A 21,961-nucleotide genomic window follows, 5' to 3' on the forward strand; every position below is an offset into this window, starting at 1 on the left:
GCACACTACCTAAGAAAACAATTATCTTTCCAACGAGATATTCAGAATTACTATGGTTGCTTGGAGGGTGGAGAAATCGACAGCTCCGATTCCCGTATATGTAGTCCGCGACTGTTTTACTTGCAATTTTGAATCATATTTTTAGTTTATTTAATTTAAAATATATGCTTTCCGCCGCAAATTAGTAGTGTGTTGCCCCGTACATCGTACTTTTCCCGTTAGATGAATTAGTAGTAGTGTCGTACCGATCCTTTCCGGGGAACATTTTTGAACAGAAATAACGTGACTTCCGGTCTAAACCGGATGTTTAGATATAGTTAATCGGAGTCTCCCGTTCCTAAGGTTTCCGTATCTGGTCTCGTATTTCTATTACCGTTCTCGAGATTAAGGAAAGACGGACGGACGACAGTGGAAATTTATGGGTCTACAATTTGTTCAAATTGGAGCCCTACCGGCACCCGATTATGAAAACGTGGTAACGCTAAATATACCGAAATATGTAGTACCTCCGGCTAAATTTACTGACCCGCGACCATGGGATTTCGTACGGCTACGAAGAATAGCTGTCCGTATGTGTGATAAGAGTACCTAGATAGAGTAGCGACACACGAGTCATCGCCGCCATGTTCTGTCGACTGTCATCGCGTGATCTACGGGTTTACATTAATAAATAACGATTTTTTTAGTTTAATAGAGCATTTTATTCGTAAAAATGCTTTATGAAACTAAAAACAATTGTCATTTCTTAATGTAAACCCATAGACCACGTGATGACAGTCGAGAGAACAAGGCGGCGATGACTCGTGTGTCTCCACTCTGATATTTAGGTATACTCTAGTGTGAATACCCGCAAACGCCATCTAGTAGCCAGCGATACAGTTCCGGAAAAGGAAATGGCGAACGAGAGCCTATCCGACAGTTACAACGTTATACGCATCCAGATATCAATAAATTGTTTTCATTGTTCCCGCGGTTACGCTCCGCGTATTTTCGGGACATCACGAAAATACGCAGCGTAACCCCGGGAATGATGATGATCGTTCCTCGGTGACGTTTCCGGCTAGGCTTTACGCCGGCGTCGCAGCCCGCGTCCCAGAGCGGCGTTTCTCCACCTTTTTTGATCTTTGCCCCTTTTCCAGTCTTTCCGTGACCACCAAAATAATAGCTGGGGGAAAATTAGTAAATAAACAAAGTTTTTAAACGTTAGAAAAGGAATTTTTAATTAACAGACATTACTAGATAACATTATCATAGGTTAACATAGAACTAGATATCATAGGTTCCGCTCTACGCCCGATTTCGGAGGCAGACAGATCGTGCGCGCTGAATCCGTGTTTTGCCGTACGGTAAAGTCCGACGGACTCGATTTAACGTGGACCGAGGTGACGAGTTATCGAAGATGAGTTTTACGGATGGCCACCGTGCTAGTCAAAATACACGAACGAGATTACCGCTAGTCACTACTGGTGTCGACTACGTATGGTACCAGTAGTGACTCTTTGTATTTGTAAGTTACATTTTAATTTAGAACGAGCAATTATTTCTTGTGACGTAGTCGCGATGCCGGGCTGCAATTTTTAATTTATTTAACTTAAAATATATGCTCTCCACCTCAAATTATGATGTACAGTACGGGGGGCTAATTTGAGGTGGAGAGAGTGTATATTTTAAATTAAATAAAAAAAAACAATGATTAAAAATTGCAGCCCGGCATCGCGACCACGTCACAAGAAATAATTGCTCGTTGCATTTAGAATTTTTGTTCCTAGACGGTCAGATTTACACGCCGCACGCCGGCTATTATTTAGTAGTGTTGGAAGCGGGCCGCCAAAGTTCACTCGAAATTTTTATTTCGCCGGGTTACGGCAATGGAAGACGTATCGTTAGAAGAAAGAAATCTTCGGTCGACGAACCACGGGAGGGACAGACAGAAACCATCTACAAAGAAGGACGCCATTATATTCCCCCCAAAACGGAGCATCGACGCGTGCGCCCTCCGATGTCGAATTATTTGACAGTTTTCGGGACCACCATTTGTTTCCGATGTAAATCGTCGGCGCCGTCTGCCGGGAGATTTTCCGTTTGGCCCGCTGCCGCCGGATGGGAATGGGCGCGAGACCCAAGAAAAGATTCAAAGGCTGAGATTGGATAAAAATATTAATCCTGGTTTATTTCAAAATTCTTCGTTAGTCGTTTTAACATTAGAAAATTTCCGTCTACATCCAACGTGCGTCGACGCGGAGAAACTAAAGATTCGGCCTTCTTGCAGGATTTCTCGAAATACGCTACACAAAATCGAAGACTGGCGTTCGGAAGAGGTACGCGCGCACCGCGCGTTCTATATATATATAAATTAAGTGTCGATCGAATTCTCCTCTCGCCAAATTTTGCTCGCTTTATTCCAGAGAAATAAATTACAGAATATTTACACCTTTACAGAACGTACACGAAACTGAATTTGTACAGAAGCCGCCGGCGACCTTCGACCTCTCTTACGTAGAATTCGTCTAAAATGAACATTCCCCGCCGTTAAAAAAAAAGCCGTCCGCCGCCCTCCCTTCTAGTTGGAGGCGGCGCTGACCACCGGTTTGGGCATTTTCTCGCAGCCCGCGATCTGCTGTCGACAGCGGAACTGCAGACTGTTGTAGCACGAGGAACATACGCGCACCGGTTGGTCCAGGTGCTCGTTGGGGATGGGCACCGCCTGGTTGGAACACTGGCCGCAGAAGACGTGACCGCAGTTCCTGAAATCGATAAACCACCTCACCTTAACTATCCGGAAACAACAGGAGAAAATAACTAGAAAGGACAGAGAGGTTCGCACCTGCAGTGATGCTTGCGTCGTCCGATCCAGAACTTGGCGTCGCAGCCCATGCAGTAGGAGACAGCGTGGTTGGGCACCCACAGGGTGGTGCGGGTCTCCCTCTCGTCCACCAGTTCCCAGCTGACGTCGGAAGCGGCGCTGCTGTCCTGTCCGTTGGACTGTTGTTCTCCGCTGCAGGCCGAATCCGCCAGAGAGGTCTGCCAAAGAGAAAGAGAGAGGCCGTGACTAAGCGACAAATCGCCGTCTTTGACAATCGGCGCGAGTTAATGGCGTCGCGACCCTCCTCCGTCGGTTAGTGTCGAAAGACAAAAGAGAAAAGTCTTACGTCGTCGGAGCACTCCTGTCCGTGGTCGTCTCTGGCCCGACATCGAAGGCAACATTTCTGTTTCAGTTCCAGTTGTTTGACGTACAAGTCCCTTCGGAGCGCCTCGATTTGCGACTGTAACCAAACCATAACCGGGATATTCAGTGTCTCGTCGCCCGCAATCCACCGCTTGATTAGTTTTGCCTGATGCCCGTGCGCGCTTTCGTCAAGGCTTTCCGATTTAAAGAGTAATCGCGTGGAAAAAGTTAGGAATTTAGATACTTGCGCGGTCCAACCCACGTGATTTTGTAGTTAACGTGGAGGAAATGCAAAAAGGGGCGTGCCCAAACGTTAACGATAAAAGTAACGTTTGTAACTTTCAATCTGGACAGATTTGCCCATTAACAAAACAGCAAAGCCTTATCCACCAGAAAAAAACAGACCAAGTCGATATCGTGCTTTAATTTCGAACAAGCCAGCTAGAAAGGGAGGAGGAGGAAAATCCCAAGAAAGTTAACCCGGAGGAGGCGGCACGGCCGACTTCTTTCCCCTTTTATAAATTTACTCAAAACTGCGTTTTATCAGCGTCTAAAAATTTCTTCATTAAATTCCGGAGAACTTCGATAATTTCGGGTTCTCGCGACAAGCGGATTGCCTCTCTCGTAGGCCATGGCGATCGCCACATCAAATTAGCAAATGCCGTGGAATAGTCCGGACAGACTGCCAAGGAAAGTGAGAGGTTTGATGTGAACTACGCACTATCGGTGCTTGGCTTAATCGTATTGTAAACGTAATAAAATAATGCTGCCTGCGTATCTTCGAGAGAACGCGACTCTGGTTCTTCCGAGTTTTTTCAAATAAAATAAACTACCGAGAAGTGTCCCGAAATCGCTAACTTCTGATGAAAGTAAGAATATGACACGAAATTAATCGTGTTAATTTCTTCCGGGACATTTCTGGAAATAAAAAGCCATTTCTAAAGATGATAAAATTAAAAAGCACGATTTAGTCAAAAAATTTTTGTTAATGTTACCTATGGTTCCAAAATGGCGGCTCGTCTCCGATTCCAGCAAACAGAAGAAAGGAAACAGTGGGGACGCACGTTCTAACCTAACCTAACCTATTCTAATAATTTCGTTGGTAATAATTATGGTAATTTATTAGAATAGGTTAGGTTAGAACGTGCGTTCCCACTGTTTGCTGGAATCAGAGACGAGCCGCCATTTTGAAACCATAGGTAACATACTTTTAAAAATTTGGTTAATGTTAACATTTACACAGATTTTAAATGGAACTCGGCGATTTTTCTTGGCCTTAAAAAAGAGAAATCTTATTCTCTCTCACCCGACTTTAACCGAACCTGCCAATTTTAAATACTACCCGAAAGCGACGAATCGTCCGATAATGCTTTCTAATTGGTTCTCTCGAAAAAAAAAATATAAAAAATTTATGAAAATAAAAGAGTAACGTCATAACTGAAAATCTTAATGCCCGAAAGAAAAATGAAGCCCTATCTATCTCATTTTTCGTGTCGCGATATTCGAAAATCATCGAAACCCAAGAGAAATAATTGTGAATTTTCTTGTTAACCTTGTTCAAATAAGAAAATTTCACAGGTTTTTAAATTTTAAATTGGAATAAATATTATAAAAGAACTGTATACGCTGTAATTAGCTAATTATAGGAACATAGCGTCAGATTCCACCGCTTTGTCTAAAACATGGCTGCCAAGGTGCACTGGCCACTCGTTAAAATTCGTATAGGCCTATATTCATTAAAAACCATCGGTCGGCAGAGCAAAATGTTATTTTACACTTTTTTTGCACCATTTGTTCAATATGCCAGCAATCTACGCCGATTACGTGTTGGAAGCGTAATGCGGCGTGATCGATTGTCGCGCCAAGCATTTCCATGGGACCATTTGCAATACGCCGCGTTATACAGGGTCTTTGGCTCGGGCGGGTTGTTTTCTACAGTAGTACTTCGCCTAGTACTACTATTAGTTCACATTTCCACTACTAGGCGAAGTAGTACTACTTCGCCTAGTAGTGGAAATGTGAACTAATTTTTGTTTTCCCAGAAACGTATTCTCCCATGGTGCGAACGGTGTGTATACAGAGTTTCTTCGACCCGTGTCCATTAGTACTCCCGTAGGCTTTGAGTAGGATCGGTATAATTATAACCACCCTATGATTATATTTACTAAGAACGGTTAACGTTAATCAAAACAAATGGGGAATAAAATGTACTTCTAGAGTGGATACCGGTATACGTGTTTTAAATGGCAACTTCGAAATGTGTGATTTTTGTGAGGTGTAACAGAAAATTCTGTTACACCTCGCAAAAATCTGAAGATAACGTTGTAAATCGATTCTCTTTTGGATCCTAACAATTTGGACTGGCATCCCATTTGGGCGTGTGGTTTATCAATATATACGATACAGAGCTGGAGATTTCTAGTGCCACTCATTAACAATTCAGAAAGATACGCGCATATTTTGCTGTACAAACTGAAGTTTTCTTAGAACGAAGGTAAGAATCTTAACCAAAAGATGATTCGAACGAACGTCAAAATCTTTGTTCGGAATACTTTGCATATTAGCACACAGTCGGTAACATTTTTCTAAATCATTGTTTGTGTTCGAACGAGGGCAATTTGCTTTATTTAAAATTGATTTCTGTCAGCCATGGGATTGTGTAATCAATTTACACAAAATCAATATTTCTTTCGGTTTGATTATAACTGTGTCGAGAAATTCTAATTATTTCTTTAAACAAGTTAAGAATATTCAAATCACAAAAAACTGTTGGATATTATTCTCTCTTTTTCAAAAAATGATTATTTACCATCATCAATAAATACGAACTTATAAGCAATTGAAACCATTTTCCTAGGAGGCATCGTTTAACAAACAAACAAAAAAAAATCTAAATTTCTTTATTAACGGGCATCATCAGGCAAAACCAACCATTACTATTCTTTTATTATTATTACTACAATCTTTAAAAATAAATACCATTATCTAATTCAAAATAATTATAATCTTACCTAATGTTATGTTACCCCTACGTGACAAGTAAAGGGCCATTTAAAGTAATCTTATCGGATGAAACGTCGTATTGATTGAGTCTGAAACCGCGGCATTTATCATCTTAAGATAAACTCTTTCTACCGGGTTAAAACAGAAATTGAATACTGCGACGTATATTATACGATAAGATAACCCTATGAGATACTCAATATTTTACCAAAATGTTAGAAAAAATTTTTTTTTAAGTTGTCTTAATTCAGACGTTACGAAAAGTAAAAATTGAAACTCTCGCCCAATAAAAAGCACTTTAATATCAACACTTTTTGTGATTTGTAAGATTATTATTATTGAAGAGAACCATCATAAAAATCTTTATAATAGTTTCCTTCGTCATCCGCGTTAAAACTAAATTATATCATCTGCATCATCACTAAGTAAAACTAAGAATATACAATAATTTACCCAATGTTATTTTCTAATCTTTTTATTTCCAAAGTTATCGGAATTTACTTTTTTATCCAAACATTTTCGATTGTTTGTTGCTTATAAAGCTGTTTGTATAAAATTTCTATTTAATCAAAATTTTATCCTTTATAAACACAATTGTATAATGTGGCAGACACAGAAAAACCATTTTGTTGTGATAAGATAATTAGGATTGTGTAAAAAAAACTTACATTTTTTTCTTAACTATTTGAAAGTTAATTAAATCTAAATTGATTGAATGTTTGCAAACAGAACGGTTGATCTATAAACACCCAGATGTAGGTATATAAGCACGCCCATTTCTGTACAGGAAAACAGTGGTTATGACACATTCTTGGATTAATACTTGCTTGGACTTCTCTAGGTAAATGAAGTCCGCGTTCGTGGATTAAGCAGGGACTCCCATTCGAAAAATCTACGGCAATCTCCCTCGATCAGAGACGAATTGCATCACAAACATTCGCCCTCTCTCACACACCATCCTGGCTAATGTGCTTCGGTGGCAATTTACCACTGACCACCGAGGCTGGAAAACCACGCCAATGGATGAAGTGGACTCGAGAAATTAATGAATTCATCATTCATACCTACACTGTTACAAAATTTGTGACAGATAAACAGATACCCTTACTGTTGCAAAACAGTTGTTGATCAGAAATGAACGACCATCATATCCACAAGCAACACTCGAATATACCAAACGACAAGGTGCTAAACAAATACATCAACACAGAGAAACACTAGATCACACAGAAGATAAACACTCCCTGACAATACCTCAACAATACTTCCTCGTAAAAACGTACAAGCATAATGTGCGCCAATGAAAACTAACAATAATTACAACCGGCGATACATATAGATAAATAATTAACGTTTAACACATTTATATTCTAAAAACACTCATTAAATATACAGCTATAAACTCCACACAGTGACCAAAAATGGTAAATACACACATCGAAACTTTATCTAAATCAACGCAGTTACCAAAATACATTCGACCAGAATCAATATTTTCAGACATGCTGTGAAAGTGCATCAGAATAGACCAATGTATATAACATACCATTGACCCGTATACTTTTACACTCGCATACAGACGAAATAAAAACATACAAATCACAAGTCTATCTGACAAAGACTAATATAAACATAAATACATAACGTTAGACAACGATTAAGTTGATTTTATTACATTATGTCAACCAGTCTAACAACAAAATTAATGAAAGAGGTTAGGAAAATATTCAGGAAAATTAAAACATGAACAACACAATACGTACGTTCGGGAATACACTGAAAATCTCAAACTTGGAATCAAGTCTCAGAAACAATACAAAACCTGTATGCTACAAAAATAAAATAAATTATTCACAAAAAATGAGATTATTCTACACAAAACTTCATACAAACTCACAACAAGTTCAATACAACAGCACAAATCAATGCACTATACCAGGGGTGGCCAACTTTTGTGCACATAAGATCTACAGTAGAGCGTCGAAAAGTGGAACCAATTGGGGACTGGGGTCGTTTCAAGTAGTGATTTTTTTCCAATTTCCGATTATGTACGAAAAAATATATTAACCTGTCCGATGTTCAAATTTTTCTTTGTTGCGTATCGCTTCCTGTTGAATTTTTCTCCGTTGCGTGTCGCTTCGTGTTGAATTTTCGTTGATTTTAAGCCTAACGAAAATTTTTATAATAATAATCGAGGCTATCGTATCGTTAAAAATTATTTCTTTATTTTGTACAAACAAAATAAATATATTGAAGAATATAAAAAACATGAAAATTATACTTTAGAAGTAAATTTAGTATCAAAAACGTTCGATTCAGCACGACACAGTCCGACTGAAAATCGTTCCAGTTTCCGGCCATTTCAATTACCGACGTTCCACTTTTCGACGCTCTACTGTACTTTTTATCGTAAAAATGTGTCGCGATCGACTTGTTGTCATAGGCATAGTCTAAGTGGGGAGGGGGAAGTGCGAAATACATACTATGTTTATAACACTGTTTCAGTACGAAGTGCACTCATTGCTTATGAGTCGAGTCATAACTGTATGCATACAGTTGCGTTCGGTTACAAACATAATACATTAAGTAAAGACATCGCTAGCGATCGACCAAAATTGGCTTGGCGATCAACTTGTTGGCCACCCCTGCACTATACAACAGAAAAACAATTCTCGGACTGTTAGTCTGGTCTGATCCAATACAAACACACACAAAACCGAACCAAGCCAGATCAGAGATGAATAAAATAAACCAGCAACGAATTGCTCAACTTTCCCGGCAACATTTAAAATTTTGGTGGCGCCATCTGTTATATTTTATTCTAAAATTTTTATATTTTTAACTATTATAAAATGGCAAAAAGCTTAATTTTGAGGGTAGGGATGAGTTTTACAAAAAATTGCAAATGCTAATAACGAGTAAAATCATCATTAAGCCCGACCCTACCGGGGATACACACGTCTCCCATTGTCTCCCCATCCCCTCGACCTTAACCATCGAAATTTAATAGCATCACTTCCCCTAAAACATAAACCTCCCTGAAAAATTTCAGAAATTTTCGACAAAAAGCACGAGAGTTATTAAGCTTCAAACAGGGTAAACAAAACCGTGCCACATACACAAACATCCATACTCCATCCATACAGAAATTACCCACGAATTTTTTTGCATTTCTCGACGTTTCAAGATGTCCCAAGTCCAAAAATGTAAAAATCCGGGGGTCATTTTTTGCCGGATCGCCATACTTTCCCTCTGTTACAACAGCCGGGAAAGTAAAAACATACCCCGTATTGAAATTAATATGCGCATCCAATATGCAATACAAAAAACATGTAGTTGGAAGACAGCCAGTGTAGACTCATTCATCAAACACAGCTACAGCAGAAGGAGTGTGTAAACGGCGACGTTATTGGTAATAAAAAAGCCATGGAAAAACAACAAAATAATCAGACAAGATAGAGCAGCAAAGAAATTTTGATAAATGCAAGAAGAAGAAATAAATTTAAAAAACAAGAATGTTTTTGATAGTTTTTTTTCAGTATTTGATAGTTTGATCTTAAATTTGTAGCCTTTCTTGGCTACAAATTCAAAATCAAATAAGAGATTGCTTGACTACGCTACTTTATCTCATATAAACAATTACCGCATAGTCTTGTTTTATGCTGAGGTCGTGTGACAGCGAGTATTGTCACACGACCTCAGCATAAAACAGAGAGTAAGACAGAAATGATGGACTAGACATTTAGATTAGCAACCATTTAAAATTAACAGGAAAAAAAAAACAGTTTGTGTGTGTTTTAAACATTTTACTTACGATTTTGCCATAACTTTTTACTCCAATGTTTCTGAATACGGAGAGGAAACACATCGCATCGCGCGTGCCGCTTGAGTAAAATACACGTAATCCAGTGTATTCACCAGAGCACGTGGCATTCGATAGTTCTGTATTTGGAATGTCAGAAGACGAGGATGCACGCGTTTGTCGACTTAACAGTCTGACTGGAGTTAGGAATGGATTAGTCTAACCATCCGCGAAAATACAACTCCGCACACATCGATCACACATAAAACAAGACCGTACTGCGTATGGATTTTACACGATAATAAATTACCGCAACATTAATATAATAAATCTAATGATAATGCGGAGAACTTGTTTAGAAAAATCGAGAAAATGAAAATGCTTAAAATATGCTATAATTTGGGGTTCAAAGCTCGCTCGGGACATTTTTCCACACACATAAATCACGTCGAATTCATTAATTATTATTCAATGAAGGTACTTAATATAAAACTCACCAGTTATTTATTAAATAAATGTAATCTGTAAATTTTTATCACAATTTTGCTACTTGGAAATTGATCATTGGAGTTTTCAAACGTTTAGGAAAATTGAGCGTTATATTTTACAACTAGCAATTAAATTAGAAATTTTCTCCAAACAACATTCTTTCCAAATAATAAAATCGAGACGAATCTATTGTTGATTTAATTGTAACGGCATTACCAATGGATTTTATGATTAAGATTAAAAATATATAATTTAAATAAAAAATGTTGCAATACCTGGTGATTATTGAATATTTGTTGTAGACGCTCCTGAACTTCGTTCTTCATAACCATAACACCGTCGATATCGAGAAGATGGGAAGGAACCAGATTACAACGTACGGCGGATATGTCGTAAGAATACTCGTCGCAGGGAGTGGCGGGAAAGCCCGAGCTGGGAGTGCGAGAGTGATGGGGCGTAGAATACTGGGAAGTTCTTCCGCCTCCGTTAGAAGAATGAGCCAGTGGCTGTTTGGATAGAACCGGGGGCACGGCTTCGTTTCCCAACTTACTTTGAAACCAAGCAGTCCAACTGGATTGTGTGGGATGTAAACAATCTGTCATTAAACACTGTAAAGGAGGATAACACTCTGTGACCATGGGCATGACGCAGGAATCGCTGATGTCCGTCGTGCTCGTGCTAATGCTGTTTCCTTGTTTCAATGTTTTTACGGTTATTACTTCGTTTTTATTTGAAGAGTTCGCCGTATTCTTGCAACCGTCGGGTGGATCTTTACACTCTCTGACGCCATTTTCCGTGGCCGATTCTGTTTTTGGGCTTCCGTGCATGGATACGCCGTTTTCACTCACTAACGTGTCGGTTGATCCGTCGATAGACAAGTTGGATAAGTCGGTTGTTTCGGTAGACAAGTCACCCTGAGATATTGTAGAAACTAAATCCTCTTTATCGCTCGGTTCGTTATTAACAGTTAACAGAGGGGAGTTTTCACCATTGGCACTTTTTTCGCACGAAGTTATCGGTTGAGAAATCACAGTACTGTCTTCTGTCGCTAGTAACTTTTCAGGTTCCAATTGTTTATTTACGTTTGAAGTTTTAGGAAGAACGTGTTTTTCCGCAATGTTAGGATCACTGTTTCGTCTCTGAGGAATACACGTGTGATCTATGGTTAATATGTTGTCGTAAGACTTTGTTTTCACTAACTGACATTCGTTTTTTTGCGGTATGTCACCATTACAACACTTAACGTCTAACTGTTCTTTATTTAAACACACCATTGGAGTGAACATGGGAGGATGATACACGTTACTCCAAAACTGAATGTCTTTCATTTGACAAGAAGGATGTAATACCTAGAATAGTTTCAAATAAAACTGAGTCACCATCCACAACTGTTAATAATATTGTTAAATAAAAAGTTCTGTAAACAACATTTTCGAATTAAAATTAAGAACTCAATAAAAAGGATTTAAATTATATTCTTAGATATTCATATATAAATACTATATGTGGTTTACTTTAAAGAAAAATATTTAAATACGAGTAAATTTTCTAACGTCGTAATGTACAAATAACGTAATTGCTCCATTTAATAAATATAATCAAATATCTGGCCAAAATTTTATAAAAAATAAAAGTGTAGTTTTTAAAGATTTCAGACTCCAAGCAGATACCATAAAAATTCAATAAAGAAAAAAGGTTTAATTTCTAAAAGAAATAAGTTTTTATATGTAACATAAAAAAATATTTTCAGCAATTTTTCAGTAGTTTTAACATGTGACAATATTATCTGTAGCTACTGCTAAATTATCTTAATATTTTTTGTAGTTTTATAAATTATCAATAAAACTTTTTTAGTAGTATATGACAGTTTTAAAACACCATATTTTACAGCAGATAAGAGAGACAACTCCATTTCAGTACAATTATTTTGGGAAAAAATTATTTAGTGTATTTAAGCCATACCATGCCTTTGACACAATATCAAATAAATAAATATATTTTACTGTATTCTAGTTTTAGAAAAGTAAAACTAAATGCATATTCACTTTGCAGGAAAGTCATTTACTATTAAAATATTCTACAAGAATACACGAAAAAGTTGATTATTATTATTTTTTTAATTAAAAATTAAATTAAATTATAGCAGAGAAGAATAATTAATTTTAATAACAGTTTTATTCACGAATTAGGAGTTGGATGAATAGATGTATGTACAGTACTTGTAGACTACTAAAGGTTGTTAGAGTAAATTTTTTAGCATGTGAAAAAAAACAACTTCATGTGTGTGTATAAGATGAAAGGCAATTTTTTTTAGCCTTTTTTCTTATATACTATAAAATACGGTAACGCAACCACAAAAAGATACTTGAAATTTGTTATTTCCTCATAAATTTAAAACTCAATTCTTCAATAACCTCAAAAAAATATATAACTCTCCAATTTCTATTTTCAAAACATTTACTAATTATGAAGCTCAGCTCATTTTCAACATTATACGAAATGCACTTTCAGTCTCACATACTGCTAAGATTTAAATTTCATCCATATTCAATTATTGCTATATTTAACAACACCTTTTTGTTAAAACTAATGGTTATAAATATTGAGAACAATCACCAATATTTTGTACTGCAAATCTAAACAATCCAACTAAAATGATTATAAACACAAATTATAAAATTTTTTATTTTTGAATAATTAAAATTTATAATACCTGATCTTTAGATTGATATAAATAGTTACTAAAACGTTCTGGAAAGGAATTGAGATAATTCCATATGGAGAAAGTACGACTGTGGATACCGTGATAGTTTCTTTCTTGACTATTATTACAATAAAATGTTCCAAATAAACAGGAATATGTGTGATGTACAAGTTTCACCTGTAAAAATTTTCCATTAATATGAAATATTAAACGAAATAAATACAAAAAATATTTAGTCAATTCTCTACGATATTGGCAAGTGGATGTCGACATTAAGATTTGGCTGTATTTTAAAACAAAAGATATTAAATTTACCAAATATTGTTCATTAAACTCAAAACTGCAAGGAAACTGCAACAACAATTGATGCACGCAATCCAACCACTGCAAAAACACCGGACATCTTTCGTTCGGATCGACGGTGCCGGGTCCGTGTCCGCAGCGATCTCCAAATTTGTGGCCATAACTTAACCATTCTCTCTCCACCAGCACCTGAAATCCCTGGCAAAAAATAAATTGCAAAAAGTTACTAGATATGTTAGTGAAGTAAAATTGATGAATTTATTATGCAAATTTTACATAGTAAGGCAATTATTATGTAAAGGGTTATCAATTCTGAAATGTATAAGTTAATTAATAATTCAAAAAAATAATAGTAATTAAATTATTCTCTTATTTCATTTATTTGTAATTTAAAAAATAATAATTGCTAATTTTTTTTGCGATATTGTATGGAGAAAGTGATAAACATGAGTTTGGCACAGGGTTTGCCATCAAGAATGAATACATTTCCGGCATCCTGCAGGTGGAGTTCATCATGGTCGAGGGTAAGGGGAAGATGATCCAACATAAGCATAATTAATATCCATGCACTGACAGAAGACAAAACAGATGAAACTAAAGACAAATTCTAAAGTATCCTAGATGATTTTGTTGACAATACAGAAATATGAAATAACAATGATAATCAGAGACTGTAACGCAAGAATAGGAAAGGAGACAGTTGAGAAACCCACGATGGGTAGACATAGTTTACATGCCAATACCAATGATAATGAAATGAGATTAGTACCTTTGCAACATCCAAGAACATGGTTGTTAAGAGCACTATGTTCCCTCACATAAACCAATTCTTAAAACAAACATGGGTTTTGCATGATGGATTTATAAGGAATCAGCTGAATCATGTACTTACAGATTGCAGATGGTATTAACCCATATTAGATGTTAGATCATATCAAGGTGAGATAGCAGATCAGATCACTTCCTTGTAGTAGCCAAAGTGCAACAGCAAATAACAAGTAAAAGAAACCAAAAAACTACTGCATAACCTAAAAATATGTACAGAATTGCTAAAGGAAAAGGAAAAAAAGGGGGCGTATAACAGACACTGAAAAGCTAAACACGCTACATCAACAAAAGATTCCCAACAACGTTAATGACCAATGGCAGATATTGAGAGATTGTATTGCATTGGCAGTGAAAGAAACACTGGGCATACAATGGAAAAACATCAAAAAGAAATGGTACAATGATGGATGTAAAGAAAAAGTAAAGGAGAGGACAAAAATGAAGCTCAACTGGCAACAACAACCAACAGATGAAAGGTATGAATTGTACAAAAATAGCTGTAAGAAAACTAAAAAATATGTTTGCAAAGCTAAGGACAGTACACAGAAGAACAAATCCAAAGTGTAAAAACTATTAATAATTATAGAGAAAAAATATTAGAGAGTTGTACAAAAAAACTGCCACATTTAGCCAAGGATACAAGCCTAAATGCATGTTTGTACAAAATGAAAACAACAAGATGAGAACAGAAGAGACCAAGATCCTGAACAGATGTAAGAATACTTCAATGATCTGTTGAGCATCATAAAAGAAAAGAGATAGATGCTATAAACATGCCAGTAGAAGAACCATCGGTCGACAAAGTAGAGCTCAGTATATCTCGACTGAAGAACAAGGTACCAGGAGGCGATTGTATACCTGCCAAATTGCTCAAATTGGGAAATAAATGTCTCCATACAGTAATCCACAAGCTCTTACTAAATATTTTGAATAATGGGGAGCTTCTGGGCAAATGGAAAGAAAGTATCATTTGCCCCATACACAAAAAATGAAGCAAAGAGCAATGTAGTAACTACAGGGAAATATCATTATTGAATACAACATACAAAGTACTGTTGATACTTCTCCTCAAATGGCTAACACCTTATATAGAGAATGTCTTGAGAACTATCAATGTGGGTTTAGACAGAATTGGTCAACCATTGAACAGATATTTACCCTAAGACAGTTGCTGGAAAAGAAGTATGAGTACAAGCAATTATTTATTGTGACATTGTCACAATGCCAAGTTGCAATTTTTAATTGTATTTTTAAGGCTATCCTCCAACTAATTCCAAATATTATCGGGCTAAAAATGGCTAAATATATTAATAATTTATAAGAATTTGGCACTAGAGTTAGTCTTTAGGTGCCATCACTTGATAAATTTAATAATTATAATTTTAATTAAATAATTTAGAACTACTGGAAGAAAAGAATTGGCCTGGAGCAGGACTCAAACCCACAACTCCTGCTTACCATGCAGATGCGTTGTCAATTACGCTACCCAGACCTCTGGTCCGATCTCCTCTTCCAGTATATTATATAAGCTTACATTATAACCATCAACAGTAGTTACATTAGTTCTAAATTATTTAATTAAAATTATAATTACTAAATTTATCGAGATGGCACCTAACGCCTAACTCTAGTGCCAAATTGTCTTATAAATTATTAATATATTTAGTCATTTCTAGTCCGATAATATTTGGCATTAGTTGGAGGATAGCTTTAAATATATCGGGTTTGACGATGTTTGTTTATTCATATTAATTTACTTAATTTAAAATATATGCTTTTCACCTCAAATTATTAGTAGTGGCTTATCCCCCATACATCATACTTTTCCTTTAATAATAGAGTCGTGCTGGTCATCTATTAACTGCTTTAAAAAAAAAAACTTTTTGAATTGAAATAACATGACTTCCAGTTTGCATCAAAAGTTTGCATATAGTTAATTGGGGTCTCCTGCCCCTAAGGGTTCCATATCTGGTCTCGGATTTCATCTATCTAACTCCATTCTGAAGATTAAGGAAAGACAGATGGATGACAGTAAGAATTTACAAATCTACAATTTTTTCAAATTGCAGCTCAATGAGCAGGATGTACACCAACTTTACATAGACTTCACTAAAACATATGATATTGTCAATTGCAAAGAACTGTGGCAAATGATGTCTGAATTTGGAATACCCAAGAAATTAATAAAAATGACAAGTGTGGTATAGAAAAATCAATCAGCAGAGTCAGGATTGGAAACAAGCTAACAGAACCCTTTGAGATAACTACAGGGCTTAGGAAAGGAGATGCTCTCTCCCCCCATGTTGTTTAACCTAACACTTGGAAAAGTTATACACAAATTGCAGCAAGGTGACAAAGGAGTAGGACTGAATGGGCCTCCATCAAGCATTGGCATATGTGGATGATGTTTGCCTGATAAGTGCAACTCACAAAGACCTAATTGAAAATGCATCACTATTACTCTCAGAAGCAGAGAGAGTGGGTCTGAAAGTTAATGAACCAAAAACAAAGTATCTGCTATTATCAAGAAAACATTGGAGTGAGGATGCTAGACATCCTTCTGGTGGAGAAGTACAGATTCAAGAGGGTCAGTGACTTCACTTACCTCAGATCCATAGTGGACAATAACAACTCCATCACAACAAATTTACTCAAGGCTTCATAAGGCTACTGCATCATACTATAGCTTACAAAATGTAATACAATCTAAACAAGTTTCCAGAAAGGTAAAGTTAAGATTGTATAAAACCATTATCCAACCAGTGCTACTCTATGGCTGTGAAACATGGCCTGTACATAGTCATCAAACACAAATTGTGAGAGTTTGAAAACAGTCCTCAGAAAGATCTCTGAACCTGTGCAGGATAGTAGAACTTTACATAGACTTCACTAAAGCATAGATGGACTTCACTTAAAGATGTGCAATAAAAAACTACAATCCAAAGTTGACTATGACATCATACAAACCATAAGATGGTTTGTATGATATCATAGATGGGCATGACATGGTCTGCATTGACACAAATTGACACATGCACAAAGTGTTGACCGAAGAGCCTCAGGGTAAACGACCTGTTAGATGGAAAGATGAACTGGAGAGGGGTCTACAAAGAGTGGGTGTACTGCATGGGTGGATAAAATAGGCACAAGACAGGGAAAAATGGAAGGAGATTGTCATGACAGTTAAGGGCCCAAAAACCATTGAATAATAATAATACTCTCCCGTGGTCACCACCTGGGCATGGTGGGAGAGCCCAGTAATTTTACTGATCCATAGGGCAATGCAGGCTGGAGCACAAGCTCCTGGTAGGGACACCCATGCCAGTAACATCTATGAGGAGAAATGAAACTAAGAGTGACCACACCAATATTCTGATATTCTGTGAAGATATTTATCATGGTAGTAACCACATCTAAGTTTGATACCAGCGTGGATGTCTCCCATGTTAACAAGGCCCACGTGCATTGGTTAGGCTCACGTTCGAAAAATATGCCACAGTCTCCTTTGGTTACCAATGGTGAAAGCAGCACTGGTCAAAGCATGGCTACTGCAATGCCCTTAACAGATGTGAGGAACCAACCTAGCCTTGGTGTTTCTGCAATGCATCCACAGACCAAAAGGCTGGAAAACCATGCCAACAGATAAAATGGACAATGGAAATTAACGAGTTTATCATTCATACTTACTACACCATCACAAAACTTGAAACAAACATGATAACATACAGACAACAACTACACCATAGAGTCACACAACAATATCCTCACCTCACTGTCACCAAACAAAGGATTGTTGATCAAAAAAAGAACAATTATACACAACAACCTTATTCCACAAACAACACTTGAACTTATCAAACAACAGGTTGCTGATCAAATACATCAAGAGACAGAAACATTTAACATTAATGAAGATCACGTAACCTGTCAGGATAATCCAGCAACAAGCAGTGATAATACAGCACACACAACAGATACCACTACTATACTACAGACACTTCCTCATCCATCCACTGATAACTAGACATAGATTTAGTTAATATGCTCTCACTTATATTTCAGGAAACACTCACTAAATATACAGGCACAGATCCCACACAACGACCACGAATACCAAAAATCAACACGTCAAAGGAAGTAGGAAAAACACTAAATTATGTAAACACTCACTTACTACCACACTACATTCATTCAATTTCTACACTCTCAGACATTCATACATTAGTTTATGCTGGGGCAGTCACAGTAGTGACACACCATGGACTGAAAGTACAATCACAGACAGATACACAGAAAACACAATTCTATCACAAGCCTGCCTGGCAGAGAAGAATAGAAACACAAATAAATGACATTAGACAGCAATTAGGCAGGCTGACACAATACACTAAAAACAACATAACACCCAAATTAAGGAAACAGCTCAAAAACATTTTCAAGAAAATAAAAACACACACAAAACATGAACATTACAACACACACATTACAGAATACATTGATACACTAAAACAAAAACTTGCTGCCAAAGCACGTAGACTCAAATGATACAAAACATGTACACTACGAAAACAACAAAATAAATTATTTACAAACAATGAAAAACTCTTTTACAGACAAATTAGTAACAAAGCAAACACTGATACACAGCACAGTGGCACACCAACAGAAGAACTCACAACATATTGGACTTCTCTTTGGTCCAGTGCTGTCACACACAATGCTGATGCAGGCTGGATCGAGGAGGAGAACAAAAACTTGCACAACATACCAACTATGCCCTGTGTTGAAATAAACATACACGATCTCCAATACACTGTTAACAGAGCACACAACTGGAAGATACCTGGTGTAGACAACATTCACAATTTCTGGTACAAAAAGTTTACAAATTTTTGCCTACTCTGGGCAAACTAAGAATTTCTCAGTTTCCAGCAGTAATCGTGTTTCCTTTATGGTCAATAATGTGACTAATTTTGAACACTTTTGTAAACATCTGTCAAGTGAATGTTTTCTTCCCAGCCTTTTCCCACTTTTGCAGATCTGTCAAGGAGATTCTTTTGCATCACATTTGTGCGCGTGCAGATCTTTGCTCAGGTAGATTTATTCATCTAAGTTATTCTTTGTTGAGCCCTGGTAACATCCTTCAGTTTTCTTTCAGTTTTTGTAGAGATCAAACTTCTAAAGTAATCTCTTGTGATGTGCACAAAGAACATTTTAGGTTTGGCCTAAGAACACATTTGGCCTATAGGTCCCCATCTGAACAAACACAAATAACTACAGAGATGTTTTTGATAAGTTTGATTTGTTCATAATTACAAGTTAAAATTGGTAGATAACCTGCATCTGCTTTCAAACTGACTTTTATATTAAAATAATTCACAGGTTACCTGCATAAATTTAACATGGATAACCATGTAATATGCAACATGAATACAAAATCTGAAATTTTTGCTATATTTACTGAGATGTGTGTTTGCAACACACATCTATGTAAATATCTGTATAAAATTTACATTTCATACTTGTAAGAATTCAGTAAGATAATATTAGAAGTTTCTTGATTATTTCTCTAATGAATGTCAAATATCCAGTATCAAGTATATCCAGTATACTGACTGCTTCTGAGACTTATTTATTCAACCTATTACTTATGCATTTTGAGTCATTGATTAGAATAACGTCTCTTTCTCATCTGCAATTGAAATTTTTTGTCTTAACATTTGTATTATGTGTATTGAGCAGATATATTGTATGAATTGTATTGGTAGTTAATTATTTCTAAATAATGGAAAAATTTAAATTATTATTTTAGCATGTTTTCAATAAGGATATAACCAAATTTAATTGTTGGTGTACAAGGAAGATATGTTTGAAACATCAAAAATTACTTGAAATTTCAACTTATGCTATAGTTATTAAAGTAATGTTACTGAATGTCTTTATTACTTTATTAATTGTTTTATTACTCTAAATTACTATTGTTTATTTGACTGTAGCTGAGAAAGAGATGAGTTCTTGTCAATGATTCAAAATGCATATGTAACATACTGAAAATTGACTACTCTACCTTAAAAATGAATACTAAGTGCTTTATAACTAGATACTTGAAATTTGTTAGAGAAATTATAAAGAAACTTCTAATTAAAGAAAACTATTTCCCATTTCACAAAAAAGAAAGTAATATTAAAAAATATTACATTTGAAAACTTTTATAATGTTAATAAATGAAAAACAAAAAAGTAATTCTGCAAGTCTTCCACTCCTATCAAAAATGATTTTAGTAAAAAAAAAACATTAAAAATCTGTTTACATACCTCCATTGTTCGATAATAGGGATCAAGCATCAATTCAGCTAAAGCTACAATCTGAGGAGTCCTGTCCCAGCCATCCGAACAATGAACTAATACGGGTCTCTGTTCAACATCTACGGCATGCACCACAACTAAAGCGGCTTTTAATAGTCCCGCAATATACTGCAACCATTTGGTTCCTTCCAATAATGATAACCAACTAAAATAAATAATAGTTTTAATTAATTTCATATTACTACTATACTTTAAAAAAATTATTATTGCAAGTTCTGCCGAAATTAGTTTATTTATGCATATAAAAAAATATATTAAAACACTAATAAACAAAATTTTCATATTATATTGCTTTATAACAAATACAGTACAATAAAACTTCTCTAACTTGAAGCTCCAAGGAGCAGGAAAAACTGTGTTACAGTCAATTTGAGTTAGAGAACAATAGAGTATAAAATGCAGATTCTGAACAGATTTGTACTTTTATCTCTCTTGCATTATATAAAGAATCTTTGATAGTTTTTTTGTTTTAAACAGCCTGTGTAACACCTTTCAGCAAAATGTTCAATGTAACTAATGGAATGGAACAGTTTTGCAAGTATATCTTGTTGAAGTCTCAACAAGATATACCTGCAAAACTGGAATTTGGACTGGAACTTTATTTGAAAATTGGTTTTGGAGAGTAGATACAACTGTCTAAAAATTTCATGGAAATCTGATAATTAGGATCACTTTGGATAGAATAAATATTAAAATTCGAGTTGGAAAAGTTGAATTAACATAAATCAATGTTGAGGGACCATGAAAAACTGACTCTGAGAAAATTTGAATCGAGAAATTCAAGTTAGAGACATTAAATCCCTATGCTATTGAGACCTACCAAGTGCTACATTTTCTTAAAGTTAAAGAAATATTTAATTTACAAACATTTGAGTTAGAGAAGTTTTACTATAATGAACTAATCAAAAACTGAACTCAATTATGTATATATATATATATTTTTTTTATTACAAATTTGTTATTTATTAAAACATTTGTTTTTATAAGAAAAATCTAAAAGGTTTATAAAAGAGTAACTTGAAGCAAAACTAAAATTACAAGAGTCCATTACAAAAAATGCTGTTAAATATTAATTGTAACTAATTGTATTAAAACTGTATTACTATCCTCTAAGAGGCTAAATTAAATGTAATTCATCTAATCAGCACAAGAGAAAACTACTTATATAACACCAAAGCTATTTTTAAACCAAGCATGCTATTTTTAATGTCTGTAAATAACTTGATTTTATTAGTGATTACTTCGTTATCAAAAATTTAAAAATTTGATTTAATGAAAATAGATTTAGCTGATATAAAACA

The 21,961-nt window shown here is 35.6% G+C and overlaps 1 protein-coding gene across 1 annotated transcript in view; it reads right to left on the bottom strand.

Annotated features, from left to right (window-relative positions):
• Positions 1-2,369: 2,369 nt before the first annotated feature.
• Positions 2,370-21,961, bottom strand: part of LOC136980028 (myotubularin-related protein 3) — an 81,918-nt gene continuing 62,326 nt past the window's right edge. The window contains 7 exon segments of the mRNA XM_067276082.1: positions 2,370-2,744; positions 2,825-3,021; positions 3,150-3,263; positions 10,736-11,809; positions 13,174-13,341; positions 13,480-13,665; positions 20,610-20,805. Coding sequence (XP_067132183.1) covers positions 2,561-2,744; positions 2,825-3,021; positions 3,150-3,263; positions 10,736-11,809; positions 13,174-13,341; positions 13,480-13,665; positions 20,610-20,805 — 2,119 coding nt within the window. The 3' untranslated portion in view covers positions 2,370-2,560.

This window comes from Centruroides vittatus, unplaced genomic scaffold (assembly GCF_030686945.1).
Source record: "Centruroides vittatus isolate TY-2023 unplaced genomic scaffold, ASM3068694v2 contig_658, whole genome shotgun sequence".
Classification (NCBI taxonomy): domain Eukaryota; kingdom Metazoa; phylum Arthropoda; class Arachnida; order Scorpiones; family Buthidae; genus Centruroides; species Centruroides vittatus.